The sequence below is a fragment of the Juglans regia genome, chromosome 15 (assembly GCF_001411555.2).
Source record: "Juglans regia cultivar Chandler chromosome 15, Walnut 2.0, whole genome shotgun sequence".
Classification (NCBI taxonomy): domain Eukaryota; kingdom Viridiplantae; phylum Streptophyta; class Magnoliopsida; order Fagales; family Juglandaceae; genus Juglans; species Juglans regia.
Genome location: NC_049915.1, coordinates 19,756,354 through 19,780,635, shown reverse-complemented (window position 1 = coordinate 19,780,635; position 24,282 = coordinate 19,756,354). Strand labels below are relative to the sequence as shown.

Genomic DNA, 24,282 nt, shown 5'->3' with positions numbered 1-24,282 from the left:
TTGTAATAAAAAGACTTATCCTTGAAGAAGCGCACCGCTCTCCTTACACAGTTCACCCGGGTAGCACGAAAATGTATCGAGATTTGAAAGAGTCTTTTTGGTGGGAGGGCATGAAGAGAGAGATTGCTCAATTTGTGGCACAGTGCTTAACATGTCAACAGGTGAAAGTAGAACATCAACGACCAGCAGGGTTATTGCAACCACTTCAGATTCCAGAATGGAAATGGGAGCATATTTCTATGGACTTTGTTACAAGTCTTCCTCGGGCACCGACCGGACAAGATGCAATTTGGGTGATAGTAGACCGTTTGACGAAGACAGCTCATTTTGTACCTATCAAAGTTTCTTATAAGTTGGAGAAACTAGCCGAGCTTTATATACAGGAAATAGTGAGGTTGCATGGGGTACCTGTGTCCATTGTGTCGGATAGGGATCCGCGTTTCACTTCGAAATTTTGGCGAAGCTTACAAGAGGCCATGGGCACTAAGTTAAATTTTAGCACGGCGTTTCACCCACAAACAGATGGTCAGTCGGAAAGGACCATTCAAATTTTGGAAGACATGTTGAGAGCTTGTATGCTGGATTTTAAGGGGACTTGGATTCGACACTTGCCTTTGGTCGAGTTTGCTTATAATAACAGTTACCAGGCTAGTATTGAGATGGCACCTTATGAGGCACTTTATGGTAGGAAGTGTAGATCTCCGTTATATTGGGACGAAGTGGGCGAAAGACAAATTTTGGGTCCAGAAATCATACAGAAGACAGCAGAGAAGATTGAGACCATTCGAGCTAGAATGAGAGCGGCTCAGAGTCGGCAGAAGAGCTATGCAGATAACCGTCGTCGCCAATTGGAGTTTGAGGTTGGGGTTAAGGTATTCTTGAGGATTGCACCCATGAGAGGGGTTATGAGGTTTGGAAAGAAGGGTAAGTTGAGCCCTAGGTACATCGGACCATTTGAGATTCTTGATCGGATTGGACCAGTGGCTTACAGAGTAGCCCTACCACCCGCGCTCTCAAGTGTACACAATGTATTTCATGTATCTATGCTGAGGAAGTATGTTCCTGATCCCACTCACGTTATTGATTACGAGCCTCTTCATTTTCAGGAAGATCTGACTTATACAGAAGAGCCGTTGCGGATTGTAGAGAGAAAAGAACAAGTGTTACGTAATCGGACTATTCCATTGGTTAAGGTGGTATGGAATAATCATGCTATCAGTGAAGCCTCTTGGGAATTAGAAAAGGAAATGCAAGTCAAGTACCCACAGTTGTTCGACGTTGATCCTAATAGCTTGTGGCAAATTCCGAGGACGGAATTTTTTTTAAGGGGGGGAGAATGTAATAACCGGGCTTAGGCCCAGCCCGTTGGTGAGGCCCAGCCCATTGGAGAAGCCCAGCCCTTGAGTAGTTTTAGTGAGACCGAACGGCGTCGCTTGGGTGAAGGGATTAATTCCCTTGCACTGTTTTTCTTCTTCGCGTTGCCTTCCCCTCTGCTCTGCATTTCCGGATCTCTCTCAACCGTGCGCACCAACCCACGACTCCAGCGGTTGCTTATCATCTCCTTTCACACTCAAGGTTCGGTTTTTACTCATTTCTTTGCAGACTTCTCAATCGGGTTCTCACTGTTTTCTTCTCCTTCCGCTGATTTCCTTCGTTCTGCATTTTCGGTCTGCAGTTACTGGATATTTCCATCTCCGTGGGTCTCGGTTTTCTTTAGTTCTTCGAAGTAGTCCGTGGGCATCAAGTCTGGGCGCTTGAATTTATTTTTCCTTTCGGTAACTAATTTTTTTTTCCCTTTCCTTCGTTTGTCTGTTTCACGCATGCACTGGTTGGTTGACCGTGCATCACACTTAGACTTATTTTTTCTTCCTCTATGCGCAGACCATTAGTAATTTCAGTAGATGAATTTTTGAGCGTTTATTTTTTTTAGTTGTTGTTTTAATTGCTGAAACAGTGAAGTGTATTGGAATTATGGAGGTGGAGGAGTATAATTTTGGGTGTTTTGTGAGTCGGTTTTTGAAGTATTACTTGAGACTTTTTGGTGTGAAATGACGGATCTTTTGGAACTAGTGGTATTGAATTTTTCTACAAGTTTTGAATTGTTGAATGAGTAGAGTATTGATGCGGGCACTGAAATGGTTTTATTCGAAGTTTGGAAGCGAAGTTTGGATTGGATTATGTTTTAATTATTAGAGTTGCTGTGGTTGATTTTGGAAATGATTATAGTCGGTTGGTATTATTAAAAGGTGTGGATGTTTTGGGTTTCAATTGCAAATGGGTTGAAGAGAGTTGTTCGGATTTAATTGTTAGATAGTTATGGAGCTGTGAAGGGACTGTTTGATTTTTTTATTCATTAAATAGCAGGCTACTAGATTGGTTATTAAATGTTGGATATATGTTCTTTTGTTTAGGTGGTGTTACTTTTAGAGTTCCGGCTCAAGGTGTTGATAATTCGAAGAAATCAGGTAAGCGGGGTTTATATACTAGTTTTACATAAAATAAATGAAAGGAGGTTGACTTTGAGAATAAATGTGTTTATTTTTGAAAGAGATGATCTGAAAACAACCTCAAATGTTTATTCTGCATATGCATAAATTCTATATAAGGGAAAATGTTTTTCTGTCATGACTAGTGTAGACATGAGCAAGTTTTGTGTACTTTATTTCTGAACTATGTAAAAGAGCGAATATGAAAATCTGGAAGTTTTGTTATGAACAAATGAGAATATTTTGTTTATGTTTATCTCGAACATGTGAAATGATCTGAAGCCTTTCAATGTTTTGTTTTGATATGAGGTATCATCTGAGAATCTTGGCATGATGTTCTGATTCTGTATATGATTGTAACCGGATTTTCGATGAAATCCGTTCTGTTTCTGTTAAGGCCCAGCCACGGGTATAATGGTGGTTTATAACCCTACCACGGGGGTGAAACATGGAAAATGGCCCAGCCACGGGTATAATGGTGGTTTATAACCCTACCACGGGGGTGAAACATGGAAAATGGCCCAGCCACGGGTATAATGGTGGTTTATAACCCTACCACGGGGGTGAAACATGGAATATGGCCCAGCCACGGGTATAATGGTGGTTTATAACCCTACCACGGGGGTTAAACATGGTATTGTCCCGATGTGATCTAAGAGATGAGATAAGATTATAATGTTTCAGTTTAGAAATGCCAACGGAAGTTCTTTTTGGAATAAGTTTATTTTCTGAAAACTTCGCTCTAATGTTTTGTAAAAGTTTTGTTTCTGCATTCTGAAAGTAAATGTTTTGTTCGGCTTATCAAATGTTATAAATGCTCATGTTTACATGCTGGTATATGCTCCTTGCTTGCTGAGTTGTTGATAACTCACCCCGTTAATCTTCATAATATTTCAGATGACATCGATGGTTCAGCTGAGGATCAGTATTAGAGTCTATGGAGAAGATTAGCACTGATTTGTGGTTGGATATCTCATGTTACTAGTGTTGGTGTTAGAGACTAATTATTTTCTTAAGTTGCTTCAATCGATTTAGACGGTTTATGGAGATTTATGTTAATGTTTTATTATTGTTAGTTGTTATTTGAGACAAGAAGAAGAGTTGATTATATTTGGGTTATTTGGATTGAATATTGGATAAATGAACTATTTGATGTGTTTAATTGAAGTATTTACGTTCGATTTGAGTTTTGAGAAAATGGGTATATTATTGATTTTGGGAGTACTCTAGCCTTGTTAGAGCTGATTATCAGGTTTATGAGTTAACTCTCCGGACCCTCGGGGTCGGGGCGTTACATGTACTCTGCCTCTGTTGTAGATAAAGCAACACACTTCTGCAACTTGGACTGCCAAGAGACAGCTCCTCCTGCAAAGGTGAAGAGAAATCCTGAAGTAGATTTCCTGCTATCCAGATCTCCTGCCATATCTGAATCTGTATAGCCTTCCAAAACTGGTTTAGCTCCCCCAAAACACAAGCACATATTCGATGTACCTTTCAGGTACCTGAGAATCCACTTGACTGCTTCCCAATGATCCTTTCCTGGATTTGAAAGGAATCTGCTCACCATGCCTACAGCATGAGCAATATCTGGTCTGGTACAAACCATTGCATACATTAGGCTTCCTACTGCTGAAGAGTAGGGGATTGCTTCCATTTCTTCAATCTCTTTCTTTGAAGAAGGACACGAGCTCTTGCTCAATTTGAAGTGGTTTGCAAGTGGAGTTTTGACTGGCTTAGCATCTCCCATGTTGAAACGTCTAATGACCTGTTCAACATATTTTTGTTGTGATAGCCACACCCTTTTGACTTTCCTATCACGAACAATCTTCATGCCCAAAATTTGTTGTGCTGGGCCTAAGTCCTTCATGTCAAAGGACTTGGATAGTTCCTTCTTTAGTTTGTTAATCATGGACCTATCCTCACCAACGATTAACATATCATCAACGTAAAGAAGGAGTATGACAAACTTGTCATTCTGGAACCTTCGAACATAGACACACTGATCTGCAACAAGTCTCTTGTAACCATGACTCATCATGAATGAGTCGAACTTCTTGTACCATTGCCTCGGCGCTTGCTTGAGGCCATAGAGACTCTTCTTCAGCCTGCAGACTAAGTGATCTTTCCCTGGAGCTGCAAACCCTTCTGGTTGCTCCATATAGATCTCCTCCTCCAAACCTCCATGGAGAAAGGCTGTCTTCACATCCATCTGTTCGAGTTCCAAATTCAAGCTGGCTACCAATCCGAGTATGACTCGGATCGACATCATTTTCACCACCGGAGAAAATATCTCGTCAAAGTCGATTCCCTTCTTCTGCTGGAATCCTTTGACAACCAATCTGGCCTTGTGCTTCATCAGCTTTCCTTGGCCATCTTTCTTCAGCTTGAACACCCATTTGTTCTTTAGGGCTTTCTTTCCTTCAGGAAGTTTCACCAACTCATAGGTCTGATTTTTCTACAAAGAACTCATCTCTTCTTGCATTGCCTGCACCCATAGGCTTCTATCAGCATGAGTTTGAACTTCCTGGAAACTCTCTGGCTCCCCCTCATCAGTAAGCAGAATATAGTCTGATTCCGGATATCTCCTCGACGGAATCAGTAGGCGGCCTCTTGCCGATCTTCTTGGTTCATCAACCAAAGGAGGTTCGTCACCATCTAACCCTTGTGGTGGTACACCAGCTGTTGGTGGAGAGGATTCTTGCTCCCCCTGCTCGACACCCTGAGCTTCTTCTTCTGCTTCTGGATCTCGATCCTGCATTTCCTCATTATCTGTGGTGGACTGTAATGGTGCAGGATTTGTAGTATCGGAACTAAGCTCTCTTGATGAAGCTTCAGTTCCTATGTTCTGGTTTTCATGGAACACAACGTCCCTACTTCTGACAATTTTCTTTGTCACTGGATCCCATAACTTGTATCCGAATTCTTCATCTCCATATCCAACAAAGATACATGGAGTTGACTTGACATCGAGCTTCTGTCTCAGCTCCTTGGATACGTGTGCAAAGGCTTTGCACCCAAACACTCTCAGGTGAGAGTAAGAGACATCTTTTCCAGACCAAACCTTCTCAGGAATTTCAAATTCCAGTGGTGCAGAAGGTGATCTGTTGATCAGGTAACAGGCAGCTAGAACAGCTTCACCCCAGAATGGCTTTGGTAACTTGGCCATACTGAGCATGCATCTTGTTCTTTCAATGATGGTCCGGTTCATTCTTTCGGCTACACCATTGTGCTGAGGGGTATATGGGACCGTCTTCTCATGTCGAATACCGCGATCAGCGCAGTATGCAGCGAACCTTTTGGAGACATATTCTCCTCCATTGTCCGTTCGCAGGCACTTCAACTTCTTTCCTGTCTCTCTTTCCACTAGGGTGTGGAAATTCTTGAAGTGCTCGAAGACCTGATCCTTTGACTTTAAAACATATACCCAGACCTTTCGTGAAGCATCATCAATGAATGTCACGAAATATCTGTTACCTCCCAATGACTCTTCTTCTATGGGACCACATACATCAGAGTGTACCAGACTCAACAACTCTGATCTTCTCTTCGTAGAGGATTTAAACGAGACTCTGCATTGTTTGCCAAACAAACAGTACTCACAAGGGTTTAACGCTGTTCCTTTGGCAACTTTGATGAGTGCCTTCTTCGCAAGCGTATCCAACCCTTTCTCACCCATATGTCCGAGTCTCTTGTGCCACAGATTCGGTGATGCCTCGTCTTCCACTGCATTGAGGCTATCAGAACCGATCTTCACATGGGTCTTGTACAACGTACCGCAAATATGTCCTCGGGCGACAACCATGGCACCTTGTGACAGCTTCCAAGTGCCTTTGCTGAAGTAGCTGTCATAGCCCTGTCGATCAAGGGCTGTCCCAGGAAATCAGGTTGAGCCGAAGGTCAGGAATGTGTCGAACATCTTTCAACACCATGGTGCAACCAACGTTGGTTTTTATCTGCACTTCGCCAACTCCCACGATCTTCGAGGAACTAGCGTTCCCCATCCTTACTGTACCAAAGTCTCCTGCTTTGTACGTAGTGAAAAATTCACTGTGGGAAGTGGCGTGGTATGATGCTGCTGTGTCTACCACCCACTCAACATCATGGCTTGCAACGTGCAGATACGTCTCGTCACTGGTGGAGAGTATTGCCACATCTCCCGAAAGAGTGACAAGGGTTTCACTATCTTCTTTCTTCAGCTTACTGCTTTGACCTTGCTCCCTTAAAAACTTGCGGCAGTGTTTCCTCATGTGGCCTTCTTTGCCACAGTGGTAACATTTCATGTTACCCGTCTGCTGGTTCCTGCTACTGCTGGACCTTCCACGTGGTTGAGACTTCCCTCTGTTTCTGCCTCCACTTCTCCCTCTATCATTACCTTGAGGCCTTTCTCTACTCTCGGTGACAAGGGCATGAGTTTGATTCATGCTTGTCTCTTTTCGTCTGGCCTCCTCATTAAACAGGGCATCCTTAACCATCGTCATGGTAAGTTTGCCATCTGGAGTAGAGTTACTTAGGGAGACCACCAGCGTCTCCCAACTGTCTGGTAATGAACTGAGAAGTAGCAGGGCTTGTTCTTCATCGCCAAGATTCAGGTTGACGGACCCGAGCTGGTTAACTAGGTTTTGAAACTCGCTAGTATGCTCGGCAACAGAGGTATCGCTTTTCAACTTCAAGTTAACAAGCCGTCTCATCAAGAGGGCCTTGTTTCGAGCAGTTTTAGCCTGATACATATCCTCTAACTTTTTCCAGAGGTTATATGCATCCGTCTCCTGGGCCACGTGGTGAAAAACACTATGGTCAATCCATTGCCTGATCTGACCAATAGTCTTCTTGTGCATCTTTCTCCACACTTGATCCGTAACTTCATCTGGCTTCTTCCCTTCATCTTCCAAAGGGTCAAACAGATCTTTACAGTTCAAGAGATCCTCCATTCGAGGTCTCCAAAGACTGTAGTTTGAGGCAGTCAGCTTTATCATGGCGCCTGATGCTGAATCCTCCATGGATTTAGACTGTTCTAAATACAAAATACAAGTACAGGATCTTTGAGGTGGAATATCACAAAACGGACAGCACCGTTGTGTCTGGAACGTCTGATTTTGTTGGAAACGAGTCTTGTTTCGTCAAAATCGGACTCAGATAGCACAAGGAATGAGCAAAAGAACCAAAACAGGAACTCTGTCGCGCGTGCAGTGCGTGGCGCGAACAAAACGCGTAGGCGCGTGTAACTCACGCGCTGAAACTCCTCTGCTGCGCGTGGAACGCGTAGGCGCGTGTACCTCACGCGCTTTGATGGAGTCAGGGGCACGTCAGGCGCGTGAACTTCACGCGCGATGGCTTCTCTGGAGCGCGTGTGGCGCGTGTCCGAGCGTGGGACTCACGCGCTTGGTACTCGCCTTGGCGCGTGTGACGCGTGTCGAGAGTGGGTCTCACTCTCCGATCTTCAGACAGCGCGTGGGAGCGCGTGCGGCCTCCGTTTGGCCTCTGGTTTCCACCGCTTTTCTTGTCTGGATGAGACGAACACAGTGGTATGCTCAAATATGAAAACTGAGCTACACACTAAAACCGAGTTTTCTGTAAAAAACTTCTTCCAACAAACGCTCTGATACCACTTGTTGGGGAAATCAACACAGCGGAAGGGATAAAAGCAGTAATAAAAGAGTACACTCATGCACTCAGTGACACCAAAAATTTAACGTGGTTCGGCAACTGCCTACATCCACAGAAAAGAGCTTCACTAATAAATAGTGGAACACAAGAAAATATTACAGAGGAGGAGGATCACACTCCACTCAACTCAACTCTCTTCTTTTCTTTCAGAGCTCTCTCGGCTCTCTCTCTTTTCTTTTCTCCTTGGGTGTATGATGCTCTCGTCTGAAGCTTTAATTTATAGGCGCATTACTTCACGTATGAATGCATTTATTGTTGCATTCATTAGGTGGTTGGGCGCTGGGGGTTGAGGGTTAAGCGCTGAGCAGTCAACAATGACTGCTCAGGGCATGGACTTCAACACGAAGGTCTAAACCTTGAAACCCATATAGCCTAGCTGTTTCTATGGAAGACCGAACGAAAGAATTTCTATAAGAGGACTGGTTTATCATTGAGAAGAAGTTTAGCAAATGCTCTCTGCCAACCCATATCGACAAAAGCGTTGTAACGGACGGGTTCTTGATTTTTACGGTGTGGGCGAAGGTAGAGAATTGTTGTTCGGTGGAGGAGTTGATGGAGAGGTGGTAGGTGGAGGAGTTAATGTAAGCGAAAGCGCATATAAGGTGCGTGAAAAGCTTAGAATTTATATCGGAAATAACGGTTTCGCTACCCGAATAATAGTAGCCGGCTCTGACCCAAGATTGTGGGGTTGAACAGTGGCATTTGAGAGGGAGATAGAAGAGGATGAAGAGGAAGAGGGTGGCCAATTTGGACGACATAGAAGAATGTTGTCAACACATATAACCCAAAGGCAGGTAACGAAATCCAGCACTCAAAGAAAGAGATGTTCCAGAAGAATTCTGCTGAAGAAAGTACCGCATACAGCAAAGCAGGGTATTAAGAATTTAAGAATTAAGAAATGATGAGAATAGCACTTTTTTATGCTTCAAGATACAGAACTGTTCAGTTGTTAGCAGCACCTCCACCAAGTCGTACCCACCAACGAATTTTGGCTTAGATTTACGTATGAAGATGATAGTCTCTACAGAATCTAGAAAAACTCAGAATTCTCGCTCGTGACGTGTCGGTACGAGCTTTTGCCATCGTTTTTTTAATTTTTTTTCCCCTAATTTTCCAAATTTGCATTTCAGCATGTTATTTCCTCACTGTTAAGGTCAAACCAAACTAAGACATTGTTTTTCAACTTATTTGTACACAAATTTCCATCTTTGGGCCAATCCCAGGTAAGCTCCTCTTAGCAGGTGGCTTGTCACTTCCTTCTTTTTTTGAAGATACAAATTTGCCAATTGGGATGTCATGAGAGAGCAACATAGATTTCCCATGTTGATGGTATATATGTACTTGGTGGTTGAATTTTCTTGGAAGAATCCAACCAAGTTTGGCATCAGGAAATTGCACAAACAAAGATGTCTTTGAATTACTTTTTGATGAATAAAATTATTATTATTATTATTATTTCAACAAAATCAAAGAAGTATAAAGTATTAGTCAGTGACCTTTGCTCCTCTCTCTCATGACTTTGGATTTAATTTTAACATGTGTTCTGATCTTCTGTTACAAAATCAAGGTGAGTTTTGCTCCTAATGGAAAGGCGTACACTTCTTGTAAATGCTCGGCATTCTCCACACCGTGCTTTAAGTTTATGCTTGTCCCGACCAAAACTGTTTTTTCCTCCCCCACCGTGCTTTAAGGTGCTTAGTACCCAGCCTTTACCGAATGACATCTAACCAAGAAATAAGAGTGTTTCTTTCTGTTAGGTCTCAAGGAAGCAAATAAAGTTTGTTCGTGAAACTTGGACCTTGTTATTCCAATGAAAAATTCAAGCAGTACATTATGATAAGAATCTAAAATGGATGTTCGGCAATGATTTAAAAAAATTGGTACAATGAAAGAAGAACATACATATAGTTTAATGTATATATCTCTCTCTTAAGAATTTGCAGAAATTTCTCTCCAATTATGAAACTATATTTCAAAAGAGAAAGGCGGGCTCCTTGCTTAGTTACCGGGCTACCATTTGGGAGAGTGTTGTATCATTGATGGAACAATTTTCTAGCTGGAATTGAGGTTTAGTTCCCTCGTCTCCATTTTCTTTTGTAGAAAAAGCAGGAATTTTGGGGATTTTAAGAGCAGCACTCTCACTTTTTAGCATTGAAAAAACCTCCAAAATGGATGGCCTATCAGTTGCATTTTCCTGAACGCATAAAAGACCTATTTGAAGACATCTGATTAGTTTACATGATGAAACTGTATCATCTAGAGATGGATCCATAAACTCCATGCCTTTTCCTGACTTCCACAAGTCATATGCCTGAAATTACAGAAAATTCCCCATACATTAATGTTACTGACCATGATAAGCTAAATTTGATTTTTGTTCGTACTTATATATCATGGAAGAGAGTGTTGAACCAACTTACATATTCGAGGAGGATCAAATTTTCATTTAGACCATAAAAGCAGGCATTCTTCTTGCCACTTATGATTTGTAAGATTAGAACTCCAAAGCTATAAACATCGGATTTAGTAGAGTATAAACCTTTTTTAACATATTCCGGCGAAACATAACCACTGCATTGGTAAATTGTATACAACACTTAGTCTGGGATGAAAAGAATGCTTAAATTATTAAACTTTAATAGGAAGAATACTCACTATGTTCCCATAATTCGGCCAGTGTTTGCTTCTTGTTCATCTTTATTGAAAATCTTTGCCATACCAAAATCTGAGATCTTAGGCTTCATTTCATTGTCAAGTAATATGTTGCTAGCTTTCAGGTCTCGATGAATTATTGTGAATCTCGAGTATTCTTGAAGATATAGAAGTCCTTGAGTAATCCCTTCGATTATATGAACACTCTTTTTCCAATCCAAAAGAAATCGCCTGTCACTGTCTGCATCAATTTGATAATGAAATACCCGTTTTCAGAGCAATGACTTAAACAAAGGAGCAAAATGCTAATGAGTTCACAAGTATTTTCAGAACTAGAACAATATTTGTCAACCCCCTCTAAAGCTAAGTTCACGTTGATTTATATTTAAGCTCAACTTTGGATGGCACCAACCACCAAGAATAAAAAATTTTTCTTTGCTCATACTGCAACTGCCACCACTTTCATATATGCTGAACTGGGGCACATGTGGGGCATGAATATTTGTTTCTACTTTCAACACTAAAAACTTAAGAAACATTGCAAAACAAATTACATTATGCTAATTATGAACAAATAAGATTCTTACCAAAGAGGTAAAAGTCCAAGCTTTTGTTTGGCATGTACTCGTAGATCAGCATTTGTTCATCCATTTCGATGCAAAATCCCAAAACTCTCACAAGATTAACATGTTGCAATTTTGCTGTTAGTGTAACCTCATTCTTGAACTCCTCAAACCCCTGTGTTGAAGCTTTTGAAAGTTTTTTCACTGCTATTTCCTGTTTGTTTGCTAGTACACCCTGCAACATACACACCCATCCATGGTTAGTGTTATAAAGGTAGAACATGCAGCATATATGCAGCAGCTCGGTATCTGATAACTAGGCATTGTCTAATTATAGATTACCAAGCACTAAAAAAGTTTACCTTGTAAACAGGACCATATCCACCCTCTCCTAGCTTATTTTCAAATGAAAATTTATTCGTAGCCATCTCGATATCAGCATAACTATAGGCTTCAAGATCTGGAACATTGGTGTTTAAGTTTCCAGTAGTTGCTATACCATTTACTTTGGCCTCTTGTCCTTTCCTTGCCTTCAGTACAATCCCTGTAACCGAAGAGGACAAATAAGAGAAAAAATGTTTAAAGATATCAATTTAAAATATATGTGGAATTAAGTAGAGTATTATCTGAAGTCCGAGTTACAAGCAGGACAAAAGAAATTACCTGTAGATTTGACCTTTCTCTTCCTCAAATAACACATCACCCACACTGAGCCTAGGAGGAGAACAATTGTAGCACTACTCGAAACCAAAACAATCACTAACAATCTCCCCTTTTGGTTCTGATTTTCATCATCAAGCTCCTTTGCTGATGGTCAAATCATTTCACAATCAGAGATGCAGCAGCATATCGTAAAATTAACCAATTTGAACCTTATCATTTACCAATTATAAAAGTCGTTGATGATGTATTAGCAAAAGGAACTAAACCAGGGTAAACATAAATGGTTTAATTAATGTCACCACTTACATACTTAATAAAACCATCATCAAAACCAATCCAAAATGATTCAACTATGTAGTAATTTTCCACATAAGTGGAATTGTACAGGCCCCATATAATCAAATATGATCTTTGATTGCCTTAAAGGTCATATCTCCTTCGGTTGTGATGGTTGGACCTGTGGCTAGTGCACCTATGGCGTTGTCCTGGGAATCTGCAAGATTCCACACACAGCCATAGAAAGGCAACCCCGAAACCAACTTGCATGCGTAAGCCCCTTGAGATCCAGGTGCAAATACCATAATGTGTGTTGAGTTGGCTCGCTGGATCATACAAAGCCACATGAGCAGCCTGACGTTATCTCGCTTAGGTGCATGGTAGTCATAAGCCATAATATTTAACCGATTCAAGTTACTCTTCATTGAATCTACTGGGAAAAAAACTGATCCTAAATCTGGTGACTAATGAACTGCAGCAGTCAAGAGCAGTTGTTGTTGGCTAGAATTTTTAGCCTCGGACTCTGTAGCTACTCGCCACTCTTCAAATTAAGAGGTTGCTCATGTTGGTTTCATCAAAGCTTGTAGTCCCACCCTTTTGTTCATGGTCGAAAGTGAGGTTGCATCCACCCATCATATCTGCCGTTCAGGTTGGGAAATTGTTACATGATGGTTGCCAAGGGTTCCTAGCTTGCTTGCTAGAAGCACCAAAAGAGGAGTTGAAGTTAGAGCAGGGACCATGCCATGAGTTCAAGTCACGGAAGGGGCGACTTATAGATTGGATTAAAATGCTTTGGTACTATGTATGGACATAGTGTTAAGTCATTGAATACTGATAGATGAGTGAAGCGGCCAAAAGGAAAAGGTCTACCATCGAGTTAGTGTTGATAGAGTGGGCCGCCATGGACGTCGGATTCGGAAGCGTGGTAGAATGTTATGATCCTGAAGGTTAAATGTTTAACCAAATTAGTATCCAACAGTCCTAGGGCATTTGGATCAATGATTGAGTCTTTAATAAATAGTATCAGAGCCTATCCCAACCAGAAATGTGGGACTTTGATGCAGCAGATTCTGCATGCAAGATTAAAGCAGCATGTGAGCTGCCAGGATTGAATTAGGAAATTCCGTAAACAGAGGAAGTCTTCAACAGCTCTTCACTTTATTGCAGATTTCGTTTTTAATATTTCAATGTTTCCATTTTAATAAGTTTCCCTTCGTGATGGTGCGTTAGTGATATCTTTCCTCTTTAAAAACAAGTTTCCTTAGTTGGTTTTCTGGCATAAGGGAACCAAATATGGGAGGGCATGGTATGTTGAAATTTTGGGAAAAATATTACAGAGTATTGAATAAACTTGTGACTCTTTGTTGGAGAAGACACAGCTCTTCTTGCATTTTATTCTTTTCTTTTCTTTTTGCACGTTTCTGCTACGTCAATTGGCATCAGAGCAAGGTTTCGCCTGGCTCTATGGCAAGAAACGATAACAACCAAAATCGAGATGAGGCCCTTTTGGAATCCATCCAAAAGCAAAACCAACAAAACCAGCAATGGTTTGAGAGGATTGAACGTGTTTTGCTGGAGATCCAAAGGTCTATAACCAACGTTCGTGTGGAAGACAATAGAGACCATAATGAGGCCCAACGGGATCAAGCTCACCCTAGAGGAGAGAGGAGGTTTAGACAGCCACCAATAGGCAACGCTGGAGACGCTTCCTCCAGTGAAGATGAACTTGAGAATGCAGAGGTAGGAGAAAATCAGAGGGGTCGCAACGGTCATTCTAACTTCAAAATAAAGATTGACCTACCATGTTTCAATGGACATCTCCACATTGAAAGCTTCCTCGATTGGCTCCTGGAAGTGGAGAATTTTTTTGATTATATGCAGATACCCGAGAATCAACAGGTGAAGTTGGTGGCCTATAAACTACGTGGTGGCGCTTCCGCTTGGTGGGAACAAACTCAAAATAACCGAAGACGACAAGGCAAGCAACCCGTCCGTGTGTGGCACAAGATGAAGAGGCTAATGAGAGCTCGATTTCTCCCACCAGATTATGAGCAGCTTCTGTATCAACAATACCAGAACTGCAGACAAGGCATAAGGTCTATTAATGAATACACTGAAGAGTTCTATCGGCTAAACTCTAGGAACAATCTCTCGGAAACGGAAGGGCAACAAGTAGCCAGGTATATTGGAGGATTACGCATCACCATACAAGACAAAGTGACACTACACACCGTTTGGACTCTCTCGGAAGCAGTCAATTTGGCAATGAAAATTGAATTACAACTCTCCCGACCACCCACCAGGACACCAAGCTTCTCCCCAACAAGCAAAGGGACTGAACCACCAATTCAGTCGAGTCTACCACATGCCCCTTCCTCTAGTCATGATCCAAAGACACAAAGCAATTACCAAGCCCCTAAGCTCAACACCACTACGGCAGGGAGTAGAGGGAGCACTGGTAATAATCCTTACAGCAGGCCGATCACCGGTAAGTCTTTTCGTTGCAACCAACCGGGACATCGCTCCAATGAATGCCCCAATCGAAGATCCGTTAACATGGTATATGGCAAGGAGTCGACTAGGGAGGATGAAGAGGAATCGGAGGAGGAAAGCGAGTTTGTTGAAGGTGACGAGGGTGACTTAGTGAACTGCATCATACAGTGGCTCCTTCTGACACCGAAACATGAGGATCACTCCCAGAGGCATGTTATTTTCAAGACTCGCTGCACCATTAATCAGAAGGTTTGCAACTTGATTATTGATAGCGGGAGTTGTGAAAACATTGTATCAAGGGCACTGGTTTCTACGTTGAAGCTGCCCACGAAACAACATTCCAAGCCTTACAAGATTAGTTGGATCAAAAAAGGGGCCGAGACTAAGGTAACCGCCACTTGCCGAATCCCGTTTTCAATTGGTAAAATTTACAATGATGTAGTGGACTGCGACGTAGTGGAAATGGACGCCTGTCATGTACTGCTAGGAAGGCCATGGCAGTTTGATGTGGACGCCACATATAAGGGGTGCGACAACACATATACGTTCTGGTGGCACGAATGAAAGGTGACACTGCTGCCTGCAGTAGAACAGCAGCCCGATGCAACAACCCTTACGAAGAAAGCTAGCTTTCTTACGATGAATGAAGACCAATTCCTGATGGCTGCAAAGGAATGTGGGGAAATTATGACACTAGTCGTGAAAGGAAGAACAGAGGAGTCCACGTCTGAATTGTCACCAGCAGTGCAGATTTTGCTAGAAGAATTCTCGGACATCATTCCGCAAGAGATACCAGCGGGACTCCCTCCTATGCGCGAAATACAACATTGCATTGACCTGGTGCCGGGTGCTAGTCTCCCAAACTTGCCACACTACCGAATGAGCCCCAACGAGCACAAAGTCTTACAAGACCAAGTTGAGGACCTCATCCGCAAGGGGCTGCTTCGAGAAAGCATGAGTCCTTGCGCTGTCCCAGCCTTACTCACCCCCAAGAAGGACGGGAACTGGCGAATATGCGTGGACAGTCGCGCCATCAACAAAATCATGGTAAAATATAGATTCCCCATACCTTGACTGAATGATATGCTAGATATGCTTGCAGGCTCAAAAATTTTCTCCAAGCTAGACTTGAGGAGCGGCTATCATCAAATAAGAGTTCGACCCGGCGATGAATGGAAAACAGCTTTCAAAACAAAGGAAGGGCTCTACGAGTGGCTGGTCATGCCCTTAGGCTTGTCAAACGCACCTAACACTTTTATGAGAGTGATGCACCAAACTCTCAAACCGTTCATTGGCAAGTTCGTCGTTGTATATTTCGACGATATCCTCCTATACAGCCAAGATGAGCAGCAGCACCTTTTGCACTTGAAAGAAGTATTGTCTGTCTTGAGGGATAACAAGTTGTATATCAACTTGAAGAAATGCAGTTTTCTCACCAACAGCTTGCTTTTCCTCGGCTTTGTCGTCGGTTCAAAAGGAGTACGGGTCGATGAAGCAAAGGTTCGAGCAATCCGAGAATGGCCCTGCCCCTCTTCCATTACTCAAGTCTGTAGCTTCCACGGGTTAGCAACTTTTTATCGAAGATTCATCCGCAACTTCAGCACACTTGCAGCACCCATTATCGAATGTATGAAGAAGGGTCGATTTCAATGGGGAGATGACCAAGATATAAGCTTTGCCATGATTAAAGAAAAACTGTCCACATCCCCAGTGCTTGCACTGCCCAGTTTTGAGAAATTATTCGAAGTGGAGTGCGATGCCTCCATTGTTAGCATTGGTGCCGTTCTCTCACAAGAAGGCAGACCTGTCGAATTCTTTAGTGAGAAATTAAATGAAGCGAGGCGCAAGTGGACTGTCTATGAATTGGAATTCTACGCAATAGTCAGGGCCTTAAAGCATTGGGAGCATTACCTGGTTCAACGTGAGTTCGTGCTGTATAGTGACCATCATGCGTTGAAGTTCATCAACACTCAATCCCACATGAACCGAATGCATGCCAGGTGGATTACTTACATTCAAAAATTCACCATGGTCCTCAAACACAAATCAGGTCAGCACAACAAGGTGGCGGATGCTCTCAGCCGTCAGAGGGAACTCCTGCTCACTTTACGTGCTGAAATCACTGGATTCGAACAGCTCAAAGAACTATATGTGGATGATGATGATTTTGCAGAAACATGGAAGAAATGTAGACTCAAGCAACCCATGGCAGATTTCCATATCCAAGATGACTATTTGTTTTGTGGCAACCAATTGTGTATACCCAGAATTTCCCTACGTGAACATTTAATCCGTGAATTGCACGGTGGGGGCCTTGGGGGTCATGTGGGGCGCGACAAAACTATTGCTCTGGTTGCTGAACGTTACTATTGGCCACAACTGAAGAGGGATGTTGGCAGGTTTGTTCAAAAATGCCCCATCTGCCAAGTAGGGAAGGGACAAGCTCAAAACACAGGCCTCTACACCCCTCTGCCGGTGCCAGAAAACATCTGGGAGGACGTGAGTATGGACTTCGTACTTGGTCTTCTGCGAACTCAACGCGGAGTGGATTCTGTGTTTGTCGTGGTCGATCGATTCTCTAAAATGGCACATTTTATACCGTGCAAGAAAACAGCTGATGCATCCAATATTGCCCACCTCTTCTTCAAAGAAATCGTGCGGCTTCATGGGATTCCGAAGTCAATTACATCCGACAGAGATGTGAAATTTCTCAGCCATTTTTGGATCACCCTTTGGAAAAAATTTGAAACCAACCTCAAGTATAGTAGCACCTGCCATCCACAAACAGATGGACAAACGGAAGTGACAAACCGCACGTTGGGCAATATGGTTCGATGCATCTGTGGTGACAAGTCAAAACAGTGGGATGTCTACCTTCCGCAAGTGGAATTTGCTTTTAACAATATGGTCAATCGATCCACTGGGAAAACACCGTTTGAGGTTGTCTACATGCGACCCCCGAAGCACACCCTTGATTTAATTCCCCTTCCAAAACTTCCGGGAATTAGTACTGCTGCAGAAAGCATGGCGGAGAGGATACATCAAGTCCATTCAGATGTGCGCATCAACTTAGAAAGGGCCAACTTACGTTACAAACAAGGAGCAGACAAGCACAGGTGAGTTAAGATTTTCCAAGAAGGGGACCTGGTCATGGTGCACCTTCGTAAGCAGCGTTTTCCAGCTGGCACTTATAATAAGTTGCAGATGAAGAAGTTCGGACCATGCCGAATGTGAAAAAGATAAATGATAATGCATATGTCGTCGACCTCCCTAATCACATGTCAATTTCTTTTACCTTCAATGTAGCAGACATTTTTGAGTACCATCCTCCAGATGAAGCACTCTATCCTGACCATAGCTCGAGGTCGAGCTTCTTTCTGAGTGAGGAAGAATCTGATGCAGCAGATTTTGCATGCAAGATTAACGCAGCATGTGAGCTGCCAGGATTGAATTAGGAAATGCCGTAAACAGAGGAAGTCTTTAACAGCTCTTCACTTTATTGCAGATTTCGTTTTTAATATTTCAATGTTTCCATTTTAATAAGTTTCCCTTCGTGATGGTGCGTTAGTGATATCTTTCCTCTTTAAAAACAAGTTTTCTTAGTTGGTTTTCTGGTATAAGGGAACCGAATATGGGAGGGCATGGTATGTTGAAATTTTGGAAAAAATATTATAGAGTATTGAATAAATTTGTGACTCTTTGTTGGAGAAGACACAACTCTTCTTGCATTTTATTCTTTTCTTTTCTTTTTGCACGTTTCTGCTACGTCAAACTTGAGTCGTGCCATCTACAATGGACAAGCCCGATAAGGATGTCAGGAATTTAGGAAGAGTAGATTGGGATATCTCATATAATAAAGATAAGGGTAAGTAGTGTATGAGATCCCACATTGCTTGGGAAGGAAAAGTTTTTACTCTTTATAAGATTTCAATGGGACTCTAATTCTATCATTGACTAGTCATTTTAAAGTATAGGTCATATAATTTGAGCCTTCCATTGAAGCGTTACAAAACCATTATATTATTTTTATGTTTCCTGGTTGGTTTTAGTTTTATTCCCATAAAGTCCGGAAAAGTTATTTTCTTTCCGGTAATTACTTGGTCATAAAAGTAAAGAAAATGATGCGCCATTGGTGGGTTTAAACAAGAAACGAAACCAGTACATGGATTCTCTTTTGCTAAAAATATTGACCAATTGTGACGATGTTCGTTTTAGTTCATCAATCCAAACGAAAAGAAACAGATCACGTGGAATTCAACACATCAGTGTTAATTTCGGTAGGAAAAAAATAAGACTAATAAATAGATATTCTTAAAAAAATAATATGTAACCGACCTGCTGCTTTAGAAAGCACCCAGTTGTCGTCATTGCGGACTTGAAATATGTTGTAACCAAGCAGACCCTTTTGCTTTACATAAGAAACTTTAGCTCTAATAGCCTCCACATCGTCGTAATTAATCCAAATTAACCCAAACGTCCAGTAATTCACCACTGCAGTAGCATTATACCCGGAAACTGCTTCATGAGCATAGTTTCTAATGAACCATTTGAAGTAATTATAGCTCACGGAACCGTCCGTTGTGACAGCCAGACCCGTAGAGGCTGCACCCACCGGATTCTTTTGGGGGCTCAAAAGTGTCCACGCATAGCCGTGGAAAGGCAACCCCAAGACCAACTTGCTTGGCAAAAAACCTCTTCTCTTCCACTCATTTATGCCGTTATCCGTGTTAGCCATGTTCGAAGGGCCAAACAAAGCTGCATGAAAGTATGTGACTCTGTCCCTTCCAGGCAAATAGTAATCGTACGCTTTTACATGTACCCAATCCAAGTTCCTCCTCATGGAATCAATTGGGTAAATCACTGAACCCAAAGCTGGCAGACGATTGCCGGCCATGACCAGGAGTAACTCTGGATTGCTTGAATTTTTAGCCTCGGAATTTACAGCAACTCGCCACTCGTCCAAAAGGGTACCGAAATTGGCCATTTCGGAGCTAGTTCCTGTTGGCACAACCCCACGAAGGTCTAAACCTTGAAACCCATAAAGCCTAGCTGTTTCTATGGAAGACTGAACGAAAGAATTTCTATAAGAGGACTGGTTTATCATTGAGAAGAAGTTTGGCAAATGCTCTCTGCCAACCCATATCGACAAAAGCGTTGTAACGGACGGGTTCTTGATTTTTACGGTGAGGGCGAAGGTAGAGAATTGTTGTTCGGTGGAGGAGTTGATGGAGAGGTGGTAGGTGGAGGAGTTAACGTAAGTGAAAGCGCATATAAGGTGCGTGAAAAGCTTAGAATTTATATCGGAAATGAGATTTCCGACATCCATATAATAGTAGCCGGCTTGGACCCGTGATTGTGGGGTTGAACAGTGGCATTTGAGAGCGAGATATAGGAGGATGAGGAGGAAGAGGGCAACCAGTTTGGACGACATGGAAGAATGTTGTCCACACATATAACACAAAGGCATGTGCAGGGAAATCCAGCACTTAAAAGAAGAGATCTTCCAGCAGAATTCTGCAGAAGAAAAGTTGTTTAAGTGATATGACTTAGACCAGTACAACTAATTTTGAAAACATTTTAGGCTGCGTTTTTACCTTGAAATGAGGTGGGTTAAATTGAGTTGAGTTGAGATAATAAATATTATTAAAATATTATTTTTTAATATTATTATTATTTTGAGATTTGAAAAAGTTAAATTATTTATTATATTTTATATTAAAATTTAAAAAAATTATAATAATAAAATGAGATGAATTGATATATGTTTAAGTTCCAATCGTACCCTTAATTAAAATTTAGATTTGACTAACATTTAAATTTAGATTTGACTAACATTTAGCTGGTCCAGCTCTAAGCAATGCCTCCATGCACCAATACTCTACAATGACTTTTGGCTTGGATTTTCATATGAAAATGATATTCATTGTAGAATAAAAAAAAAAAAAAAAACTCAGAATTCTTGCTCGTGACGTGTCGGTACAAGCTTGTGCCATCGATTTTCTCTGTGATATTGATATATATAAATATTTGAATTATTACGTAACAGTCATGATAGACACTCTACACCCCCGTCTATAACTTTATCATTGAGTATCAAGGTTTTTTTTTTATAAAGTGTGGAGTGTGAATAGTGATTAATAAAAAAAAAATTTCTAGATATTTTATGGTGATCAAGTCCTTCCACGTTTTGCTATAAGGAATGGCAAAAGTCCTTCCTGATCAACATGGTGTCGACATCACCAGTCACCAAAGTTGGCTGGTATATTTGAAATATTAGTAGGACGAATAAGTACTGGTGTTCAAATTTACAGACATTTCAAGTTCTCATTGACTGTTGATCCTTCTTCAGCAAATATATTTCACTTTTGGTAATTAAATCAACGACTTCTCCCACTATTTAATACTGTAAAGATTCTGAGAAAAAAAATACTGCAAAGAGATAACGCATCTATGAATATCATAACTTATGACTTTCCCCTTTTAAAGGAGACATTTTCAATCGATCATGGAGTAAAGCTTATGATGCTGCTTCGACAAAGTGCCTAGACTTTGCATGTTGACCAAAAGTTTTACAATGAATTGTTTAGTTTAATAATCGTAAAAGTTGTATATATCCCTGCAATTTCTCTATTCAGAATGGGTCTCATATTCCATTCTCTAACTCACAGTCAAGGTCTATCAAAAAAACAAAAACTCAGTCAAGGCCAAACCAAACTAGAACACTGTTTTCAAACTTATCGTGTACACAAGATCTTTCAAATCCTCTTAGCAGGTGGCTCGTCACTTTTTTCTTTTTTTGAAGATACAAATTTGCCAATTGGGATGTCATGAGAGAGTAAATAGGAGAGAAAGGCATAAAGAAAATAGAAAGGAAAGGAAAATAGACTAAATGTAAAAATACAACTTTTGATGTATTGATCCCAAAAATAATACTTTTGATCATGATAGAATAAAATGATGAGTTTAATAAATATTTCTTAGGTGAAATAAAATCATCTAAATAAGTAGAGTTTTTAACATTCAATAAAATAATGAATATAAATTAATATTCCTAAAGAAAAAAAGTCATTTAAATAAAATAATTTTTTAAAACTATATTAATTTCGGAGCTCCAAAAATATAAAGTGGCTTACTTTAAAAATTATACTTGGTTCAATAATACTAAAAGCACCTCATTTAAAATAATTTTGGACTTTTAAAATATTTCGTAGATTTTAAAATACTCGGCTTGCTTTAAAAATCATCTGCTAAATTTAAAATACAAATTTAAAATTTAAAATGTAATGGCGAGACTCGTGACCAATCGAGAGGAAAATGAGTGGTTGGTCATAGATTGTGTGTGTAACACCCCGTATTTTAGTGTATTTTTACTGAAGGATTATTTTTATTTATTCAAAAAAATTTATTCTCTTATTTTAAAATTGTTGGATTTTTAGTGGGTTTATTTTATGATTTTTTTAATTTTGTAAAAATTATATTTTGAAGTGCTTTCTTATTATTAATTATTGTTATTCGTTTAAAATCTCTTTATTCTAAATTAATTACTATGAGATTTAATTATTTTAATTTCACTTTACCATTACGTTTAAATTATTTTATTTAACTTGTGGTTTTAAAATCGTTTTAGTTGGAATTTTGTGACCCAAGTTGTGAGATTTAAACCTAATTTATTTTCCTTCATTTTTCTTTTCCACTTTCTTTTTCTCTTCTCTCTTTTTTCTTCTTTCTTTTTTTTTTTCTTTTCCTTTTCCGGAACGGCTCCCTCCCGCGCGCGACCCAGCCCCCTCTCTCTCTCTGTCCGATCCTTTTCTCCCCCAGCCCGCTGCCATGTGCCTCCGTCCGGCGACACCGCCCAGCCCACGGCCTTCCCCACCCTCCGGCGACCACCTCCCTCCAATCTCAGCCCCTTTCGCTTCGCCGTTTGCCCCCGCGCGCAACACTATGCCGCGGCGTTCCTTGTGCTCGTGCGCCGCCGTCGCGCCACCATCGGCCACCATCTCTTCACCACTTCATCATCGACCTCCTAGCAACCTAATGCACCAATCCTTGGCTCCGATCTATCACCGGTGAAGTCCATCTATCTCCATCTCCGATTCGTGCTTTCTGGCCTTCAACCGCCGCTCACGCTGCCAACCACGGCCAACCACCACCACCACTAGCTTCACCGACATCCCTAGGCCCTACCCTATCAATCTCGGGTCTTCGTTTACACCCTTTCAAAAGTGAGTTTCTGAGACCCACGACCACAGTGCATTTTGCACTGTTTTGTTGCTGCTATGCCGTTTCTAGCACCTCCGTAATCTTTCAAAAATTATATTATAGCATTGTAAGTATTTTTTCTCAAAAAACTTTTGAGATTTAAATATATTTTTACACTAATTCATATTTATTGTGAATTTGTTAGTTGTGCCAGACTGAGTCCGAGGAGTAAGGGAGTCGGTTGGATTGGATGATGGAGTTGTTTGTGTGATTGGTTTATGCTATGAAATTTGTTGGCTGTTTCAGATTTAAATATTGGTGTTTTGAGTTTGATGTTGGTCATGGTGGATATTGGTGATTTTTTAGGAAGTGGTGATATATTTTGGGATTATGAGGGTTTTAAGTTTTGAGAAATTAAGATAGATTATTTTAGAAGTTAGGCTTAAATATGGAAATCCGTGATTGATTGAAAACTTACGAAAATTGTGTGATTATTTTTATAGGTGACGATTTATAGTCGACTCGACATTTTTGTGGAAAATACTGAAAAGTTAAGAAGTCCAGGTAAGCGGGGTTCATATACTAGTTTTGCATAAAACAAATGAAATGAGGTTGACCTTGAAAAATAAGCATGTTTGTTTTGAAAAGAGATGATCTGAAAACAACCTCAGATGTTTATTCTGCATATGCATAAATTCTATATAAGAGAAAGTGTTTTTCTGTCATGACTGGTGTAGACATGAGCTAGTTTTGTGCACTTTACTTCTGAACTATGTAAAAGAGCGAATATGAAAATTTAGAAGTTTTGTTATGAACAAATGAGAATATTTTGTTTATGTTTATCTCGAACATGTGAAATGATCTGAAGCTTTTCAATGTTTTGTTTTGGAATGATGTGTCATCTGAAAACCTTGGCATGAAGTTCTGATTCTGTATATAATTGTAATCGGATTTTCGATGAAATCTGTTTTGTTTCTGTTAAGGCCCAGCCATGGGTACAATGGTGGTTTATAACCCTACCACGGGGGTGAAACATGGAATATGGCCCAGCCACGGGTATAATGGTGGTTTATAACCCTACCACGGGGGTGAAACATGGAATATGGCCCAGCCACGGGTATAATGGTGGTTTATAACCCTACCACGGAGGTTAAACATGGTATTGTCCTGATGTGATATTAAACGATGATATGATTATAATGTTTCAGTTTAGAAATGCCAACAGATTCTCTTTTTGGAATAAGTTTATTTTTCTGAAAATTTCGCTCTAATGTTTTTGTACAAGT

General features: G+C 40.9%; 1 protein-coding gene across 2 annotated transcripts; it reads right to left on the bottom strand.

Annotated features, from left to right (window-relative positions):
- Positions 1–9,942: 9,942 nt before the first annotated feature.
- Positions 9,943–20,303, bottom strand: LOC109000970 (G-type lectin S-receptor-like serine/threonine-protein kinase CES101). Of its 2 annotated transcripts, XM_018978061.2 has the most exons (7): positions 19,133–20,303; positions 12,029–12,172; positions 11,728–11,909; positions 11,390–11,600; positions 10,806–11,043; positions 10,571–10,721; positions 9,943–10,461 (listed from the first exon to the last, which is right to left on the bottom strand). In XM_018978061.2, exons 1-7 carry the CDS (start codon positions 20,262–20,264, stop codon positions 10,153–10,155), a joined length of 2,367 nt encoding a protein of 788 aa, XP_018833606.1. In that variant the 5' UTR covers positions 20,265–20,303; the 3' UTR covers positions 9,943–10,152. The 2 variants fall into 2 exon arrangements, with proteins under 2 accessions (XP_018833606.1, XP_018833622.1); XM_018978077.2 differs by lacking the exon at positions 12,029–12,172.
- Positions 20,304–24,282: the final 3,979 nt, after the last annotated feature.

Bases quoted from the DNA above. Each gene is read 5' to 3' on its own strand.
- LOC109000970 (XM_018978061.2), bottom strand. From the start codon at position 20,264: ATGCCTTTGTGTTATATGTGTGGACAACATTCTTCCATGTCGTCCAAA. The intron at 12,173-19,132 runs GTCGGTTACATA...TTTGACCATCAG, and splicing joins GGTGCTTTCTAAAGCAGCAG to CAAAGGAGCTTGATGATGAA. The intron at 11,044-11,389 runs GTAAGAATCTTA...AAATTGATGCAG, and splicing joins CTTGGACTTTTACCTCTTTG to ACAGTGACAGGCGATTTCTT.